The 8,176-nt window shown below is 35.3% G+C and overlaps 1 protein-coding gene across 1 annotated transcript; it reads right to left on the reverse strand.

The window, feature by feature from the left end:
• Positions 1-861: 861 nt before the first annotated feature.
• LOC141632881 (uncharacterized) lies at positions 862-3,510 on the reverse strand. The gene is made up of 5 exons (XM_074445385.1): positions 3,116-3,510; positions 2,360-2,995; positions 1,626-1,823; positions 1,427-1,529; positions 862-1,344 (listed from the first exon to the last, which is right to left on the reverse strand). Exons 1-5 carry the CDS (start codon positions 3,508-3,510, stop codon positions 862-864), a joined length of 1,815 nt encoding a protein of 604 aa, XP_074301486.1.
• Between the last annotated feature and the right edge of the window lie 4,666 nt (positions 3,511-8,176).

An 8,176-nucleotide genomic window follows, 5' to 3' on the forward strand; every position in this document is an offset into this window, starting at 1 on the left:
GTTTCTGAGTAAAGTTTTTGCACAATGAACCAGATGGTTTAACTCCTAATTGTGCTTGTTCGCTCGTTTTCTGAAAAGCATCAATTTGCTTGGCAGAAGGTTCTCGAACGTTTCTAGCAGCAAGATCATGAGAATTAACGATGGCGTGGGTCTTTGAAATAAGGGGGTTTGTAGTATAAGATCGGTCAGGTTTTATAGTAGGATTTTTCCACAACGACTTAGGTGGTTTAATAACTCCTACTTGTGCTTGTTCCCCCGTTTTTTGAGATGCATCAAGTTGTAGGGGGTTTGTAGTAAAAGATGGGTTAGGATATTTGGCTGCATGTTGTTGAAAAGTGTGGGAGATTTGGATTCTTGAACTTGGGCCATTTGGAGGTTTTTTAAACGTCGGTTTGGCCTGGGTCTTTGAAAAAGGAGCCTTTGAAAAGGGAGCCTTTGCAGCGTTAGGCTCGTTAGTGTTTGCATCAAGACAACAATCTTTTAATGATGGTTGCTGTTACGGTGCCTTAACAACAACAGGTACTTTTGATTTCTGAGGGCAAAATGGCCCCCATCTATCGTCTGTAGCACCTGATAACATAGAAGGAGATGATGATGTTGTCACAGGAGGCACATCAGTGGCATTAGCTGGCACATCAGCTTCCGTCATTTGAGCCCTGCTCCTTTTGCTTCAGTAACTCATCCTTGAAACCCTAAAATAAACACTAAAGCCATTAATTCCATAGAATAGTAAAGGAAAAGAACATATAATAATATAGTAAAGGGATAGAGTTATTCACAACATTTGCACAACCAAAACCAAAAAACATTATTTAGATATCAAAACTCAAAAGTATAGTTGTATACAAAAACTAAGTAGTTCTACAGAATCTCGCCAGTCTCAATAAGATCCCTAGGTTTTGTACTAATTACATAAGACCATCCTTTTTGCATCTCATCTTCGACATAAAAAACTTGTTTTGCTTGACACGAGAAAACAAAAGGATCATCGGCCAAATTTCGACCTGTGTGCATTAACATAGAAAAGTTGACACACACACTCCCATCTTCAAACATCTTAACACCTCTGTGTATATCAACCCAAGCACAATTGAACATTACAATTTCACATTGGCCAAAATAATCTAGCTCATAAATATCCTTTAGTTTTCCATAATATGTTTCACCATCGGCTTCAACCACAACTCCAGAATTTTGAGTTCTTCGCTTTTGTTCACGATCAACCGTTTGGAATTTATATCCATTGATCATAAATCCTGTCATCCTTTTAGCATGATTATTTAAACCACCTGCCAAAGCTTTCCTAAGTTGTCCTTCAGGGGTACTTGTATCTAGGTTTTGCACCTATGACAACAAACAATTGTATCAATATGAGTCATATTAAACTCACAAACTACATTTTGAAGTTTTAAAAAAGGGGGTGGACCTGTGCTTGCAACCATTCTACAAATTCTTTGATAATCCACTCGTTTTTATTACTTTGGGTAACACTCAGATGCATCTCTCGCCGCTTGTGATTAAGAAATGCGCTTTACAAGATTAGGAAAAAATCATTACCAGATTATATAAAGGATTATAAGGATGACTGATAAGTTATAAAAATTTGAACATTCCCTTATACATACATAAGAACCTCTTTCATATCATCGGAATGAAGCAATATGTAGCGATGAGCTTGTTTTAAACTTCTGTCATCTAGGCGTACTTTTTGTATCATACCAATAAATCTACCACCAGAGCGATATAAATAATCACTCATGTCTTGACTACCATCATCATTCCTCTTCGTTCTATTAAAGATAGTCTCAACACCTTCCAAATACCTTGAACAAAATGTGATCGTCTCCTCAAGCGTATACCCTTCAGCAATTGATCCCTCTGGTTGAGCTTTATAAATTACGTATGATTTTAAGTGAGCCAAATACCATTAGAGAGTTCATAAAATCAGTTCAGGAAAATAATATAAATATCCACTTAAATAGTTTCCGATATTTACCTTTCAATAGGGTACATCCATATATATTGGACAGGTCCACCAATTTTCGCCTCCTCTACTAAGTGAATCAATAGGTGAACCATAATTGTAAAAAAGGTAGGCATAAAATACATTTCCATACGACATAGTATTAGCACAATTTTTTACTGAAGGGCATTTAAATCGTCGTGTTCAAGCGTATGCGAACAAAGAGACTTGAAAAAGCAAGATAATTCCCCAAGTAAATCAATAACTTTAGTAGTATTGGATGCCCTCAATGCCACATGAAGTATATCTTGAATTAAGACATGATTGTCGTGGCTTTTAAGATTAATAAGTTTTCTATGTTTCATATTCATGCATCTAGAGATGTTTCAAACATACCCATCAGGAGCTCTAATATTTTGCAGCACTTTCAAAAATCGCTCTTTCTCCTCGTTAGACATGGTGTATGATGCTCGAGGCATGTATGGTTCTCGATTAGGTCGATATTGCAGCCAAAGATGTTCCTTTATGCCCAGCTCTTGTAGACCTTTTCTCGCATTCACATCGTCTCTACTCTTATCCATATCTAAAAGTGTACCCAATATATTGTCACACACATTTTTCTCAATGTGCATAACATCTAAATTATGTCTTAGTGGGTTGTGTTCCCAATAGGGCAACTCAAAAAATATACTCTTCTTATTCCACAAATTATGATTAGTATCTTCACAGTTGCTATCATTAACCATGTTAGTCGACACACCAACTTCCCTTGCTCTATTTGGTCTTTTCAATCGTTTTGTAGTCTTCCTATACGTATATTCAATCTTTTCTTGTTGTCTTAAGACATCAGAACCACTTATAGATTTTGGAGCGCAGCCAGACGCTATCGTTCCGTCAAACAAATTGGCTTCAGAACGATAGGGATGATCTGGATCCAACCAATTCCTATGTCCCACATAGCAAATCTTACCACCAAATCTTCCGGAATTAGTTGAATGTGTACAACGTGAACAAGCATCATAACCAGCAGTACTTCATCCAGATAACATAGCATATGCCGGAAAATCGTTAATAGTACTATGTAATGCTGCTCGGAGTTTGAAAGTTTCACCCCCAAAGGCGTCAAATGCATCAACACCGCTCCATAACAACTTTAACTCAGAAATTAAAGGTTGTAGAGACACATCAATGTCAATTCCTGGACTGAATTTTCCAGGAATAATGCAAGACAAAATAAATGAAGAGGGTTTCATGCACAACCATGGTGGCAAGTTATAAGGAATCAAAATAACTGGCCATGTGCTATAAGTCGTATTCATCAAACGATATGGGTTAAACCCGTCACTAGCTAAGGCTAACCTAACACTTCGAGGATCAGAGGCAAATAGAGGATACCGAGAATCAAATTGTTCCCACGCTAAAGCGTCTACTGGATGTCGAAGTTTTCCATCTTTTACACGTTCTTTATGATGCCATCTCATATCTTCTGCTGTTTTAGATGACGCGTAGATCCTCTCTAATCTAGGAATGAGAGGAAAATACCTCATAACTTTGGCTGCTTCACCCTTCTTAGCTAGACCTTTACCTTTATCACCTATAACTTTTTTCCATCTTTATGTGTGACAAGAACTACACTCCTCTTTGCCACTGTTATCCCCTCAAAATAGCATGCAATTGGATGGGCAAGCGTGAATCTTTTCATACCCGACTCCTAAATCATTTATTATCTTCTTACCCTCATAAAAGTTTGATGGAAACTCTCTTACTTGAGGAAATGCTTGAAATAGAAGTTCAAGTAACTTATTAAATGACTCATTAGACCAATGAAACATACATTTAATATGGTATAAGTGTAAAAGGAATGAGAGCTTTGAAAAATATTGACAGCCTTCGTAAAGTTCCTTGTTTGCAGCTTTGAACAATCTTTTATAGTTAGTGTCTTCTTTATTGTTGAGGTTATGGGGGTTGTTAGAATAGTCATCAGTCCTAGCATCATATGCGTGCTCAAACTCATTATCGGACTCACCAGAAGAACTAAACCCCATAGACACATCATCAAATTTAGCTTCTGTTCCTTCTATTTATACCGAGCCAGCAAAAGTATTATCATCGTCAAAATCTTTAGAATGGTTAGGAATGTTAGTCCTATAAACTGCATTAAGTAAACCTTTCATATCATCATGACCTACTAAGGGTTCTTCCCTACTTTCTCCATGCAAATGGTCAAGAACGTCCCTTTTACCATGCCAAACCCAATCCGTATACTTCTGGTAAAACCCTTTGAACAAAATATGTCCCTCTATTTCACCCAGTGTGAAATAATAACGTGACTTACAACTCTTACATAGGCATTTTGTTTTCCCTTCTACAAGACTTTCTTTTCCTAACTCAATAAACTTCCTACATCCATTTATCTAATTGGGATGGTCATTTGGCAAGGTAATCCATCTAGTATCCATGACTATACATCATAAAGATTGAATACTCATAAATATAAGCACATTAAAACATATAAGCACATACACGAGAACGAAATCTTTATGTGATGTCAAAGTAACAAGGGATTTTAATAATAACTCAAAAGTAAAATAGGAATTTATAATACCTAATAATGTAAAAAATATTGAAGTAGCGTCGTTGTCCAAACTTTGGTCCAAATTCCAAGTATCCGGAACCCGTCCTGAAATTTAAGACAGCCAACTGATAAATTAATATTAAAATATAAAGAATTAACGATATAATTCGTGACATAAGAGTTTTATGAACAAATATGACACTAAATCAATATTTAGAACAAGTAACTGGCTCCATATTCGGTAATTTAATACTCAATCATAGACCTGATAATACATGTGGTAGGTACAAATGTAGAATACATGGTAAAGTAGAAAGTATGCCTTGTATTTTCTAAATCAATCAGAACATATCTTTCACACCACACTAAAGAACAAATCTCAAACAAACAGAATTAAGAATATTTAGAGCCCTTACTCACATGTTACAAAAAAGGATGCATCATTCATTCTTGATGTTTGCAGACACACCACTACAAAGAATAACTTCTATTCAACAAAAGTCACACTATGTTTAAACTCTTAACTGCTCAAAACGAAGCAAATCAATAGAAGTTCAACACAACAATTCAGGACATTCAAATGCAGTGCCCATAAAAGAGTGAAATAGAAAATAGACATGTTGTGTGACCTGTTAATCTCTAATAATCCGACAGAAACTAGTATTTAATTTTTTTACAAAACTCAATGCTGATCAGAGTATTAATGGTTGAGAAAGTCCTTACTGAATGCTGATCAAACTTAAACAATTGACTGTGTAGTTTGGTTTTAATCCTGTCCATTTATGGGGATTTCTCCTCTCACCGAAATACTTAAACCATTATTTACTGCTAATTCACCTATAGTTAGCCAGGGGGACATAAACACTATTGATACTCAGCAGTTTGATATAAAGACCATAAGAAAGGCATCCGGTAGCTTCTCGGATGCAAAAAGACTTGGTGACGGTGGATTTGGACCAGTTTACAGGGTACTACAAAATCAAATATTTTTGACTAAATCAAATACTTTCTGAGCTCTCAGGCAAAATGCCCAAGTACTGAAAAATTGACGGAACTGATGATACTTAGGCTTATAGGAAACAAGTTTAGTGGTCCTATTCCTACGCTGCTATGCTCCTTCCCTCAGCTCCAAATTTTTAAATCGCATTATTATTAGGTATTTATGTTCTAAAATTCCATTTTTATTCTCTAGCATTCCCGTAGATAGTGAAGGTCAGTTTACATACTTGAGCCAAAATTTGCAATACCAAAGCATAAAAACACCAAACAAAATAGAAGCGCTCATAAAGTTTTGATTTCCTTAGCATACCATTTTTTTCGGGATTATGGAAAACTGGGCCTTAATGATGTGGTATCAAACAGACAAATACCATGAACATGGATTTTGTGTGTGCCACAATGTCACTTGTTTCTTCATTCATCCCTGACCAACATCATATCCTATATCCCTCAATTTCAACTGGGATGAGTAATTGAGAAAGATGGACAATAGGTGAATTAGGTTTTGATTACCTAATTAATTGGGATTTTTTGGGAAAAAAATGAATTGGGTAGCAGATGGATTAGGTCGGCAACTGATGAGGAAGGAGATGACTGACAAAATTAGGGAAAAAGTTTGGGGAATTAATAAGATGGATAGGTGTGTATTGTGTAAGTACTGAAAAATAAAATCAAGGAAGAAACTAAATTAGTTTCTGATTTTTTTTACCATAAGATGAAAGGTAAGAAACTGAATAATTGTTGATATAGAAAAATAAATATTTGGACGAATAATATAAAAATATGAGCACATAAGTAAAGTTATGGAAGAAGAAGATGGATATTGATGGGTAAAGAAGATGAAGATTGTTGGATGAACAAGATAAAATGGATAGAAGTTAGTTTAAAGGGACAACTTAACAGATTGTACTACTTGGGTTATAACATAGAATAAGTAAGAGACTTAAGGGGCAATAACTGATGATTTTGAACAGAGGAGGGTACTGTGTAGAAATTGAAAAAATTTAGGGGTACCATGTAGAATTTCCCATTTTTTAGAGCTTTAAGCGGTTTTTTCAATAAAAATGATTATTATATCATTAAAATGGATATTTGGAGGAAAAATGGGCTGACGCTTTGTCGACCATAAAGCCTTGACATTGCAAGGGATTTGTCAGTTTATCAGAGATCAGCAATATAGAATGCAATCTTAGAGAAGTGTATGATCAGGTTTAGCAGTTTATCAGAAATCAACAATACAGAATGCAATAACAGCAATTCAATGTGACATCACCAAGGATGAAGGATCTGAACTTTTGCATTCATAATGTCACGGAAGAGAGGGATATGTATATGGTATATGACTACACGCAGCCATAAATGGATTAGTAAGATCACAAGAATAGGAGGATTTGACAGGAATGGCAATAGAAAGATTAATTTTCATTCTACTAGCGTAAAGATTGAACGCTACTGTATCCATTTTCATTCATTTTAATTTTCCGTCTTTCTCCATTACCCTCCCATTTCCTCTTACTTAAGTATGAGCAAACAAATGGTTGATGAGACAAAGAGAGTATTAATTCGATGATACATGAATTTTCGTGGATATATAAGACAGCACAGTAAAACTACGCCAAAAAAAGATTTGCTCTCGTTGTTGTTTCCTTTACCAACACCCTAGAAACATTAGGCAATAGTCTCGACAGAACCAACCAATGTATTGAAGGAGTTCACTTAAGTCTTAGCTATAGCCAGACAACTTATTCCCTAACTAACGATCTTGTATGAAAAAAAGAATCCCATAAATTCACCACACCAGAACTAGCACCATATGTACAGGTACACATTCATTTCAAGCAGTGTTGCAGCTAACAAAAAAAAGAAACAAAACCAATTTCACTTCCTCTAAAATAAATGATATATATTATTGACAAAGGCGCAAATTAAACCGATAAAATGCTAACCAACCCTATAACAAAGACGAAAACGTAACCTTATGCACTTTGAATGCTACAATTCATAAGACTCTCAATGGAAGAGACAAATACACAAGTATTCAACAATAAAGCTCCAAACTTTATTGATTTTCCAGCTGTTTCAACATTTAATCAACTCGAAGATTCAATCATTACAGAAAAACCATGAAAAAGTAATTTTTCATATTTGATGAATATGGGTATTTGGGTGAAGTAGTAAACGTCAACTAGGACTTCTCTATGGTACTCGAATATATAATATCGTAATCTGAGTTTCAATTATAAACCTGACTAACTGTGTTCGACATCATCTTTCTTAATATGAAACAACGATGAACAGTACACAAAGAAAACAACGATGAGCAATACAAAGACCTGTGATGACGATAAAACAATTGAAAGCAATAACAAATTGATTAATTACGTACTTATTCAGCTGATGACGATGATCATCAATGAGAATCGCGATTCAATCTGATAAGAAATTGCGAGAGATGATGAATATACGACAACCCAATAGTAACTGAATTTAATTAATTAACTGATTACGAGAATTGGGGGAGAATAGTAGGTCTGCAATTGAATTAGTGTTTGAACTGAATTTTTTGGGGGAGAAATTGAAGAGATGGATTACGGATTTAGGCGGTTCATATTTTTTGGGGGAAAAACAATTGTATGGGG

This window comes from Silene latifolia, chromosome Y (genome assembly GCF_048544455.1).
Source record: "Silene latifolia isolate original U9 population chromosome Y, ASM4854445v1, whole genome shotgun sequence".
NCBI classification, from domain to species: domain Eukaryota; kingdom Viridiplantae; phylum Streptophyta; class Magnoliopsida; order Caryophyllales; family Caryophyllaceae; genus Silene; species Silene latifolia.

What these genes read in the sequence shown, in the direction of transcription:
- LOC141632881 (XM_074445385.1), bottom strand. Translation starts at nt 3,510, where the DNA reads ATGAGGTATTTTCCTCTCATTCCTAGATTAGAGAGGATCTACGCGTCA. An exon ending in AATATTAGAGCTCCTGATGG is followed by an intron (nt 1,824 to 2,359) that starts GTATGTTTGAAA and finishes ATTTTGTTCAAG; the next exon opens with GTATTTGGAAGGTGTTGAGA. An exon ending in GATATGAAAGAGGTTCTTAT is followed by an intron (nt 1,530 to 1,625) that starts GTATGTATAAGG and finishes AATCTTGTAAAG; the next exon opens with CGCATTTCTTAATCACAAGC.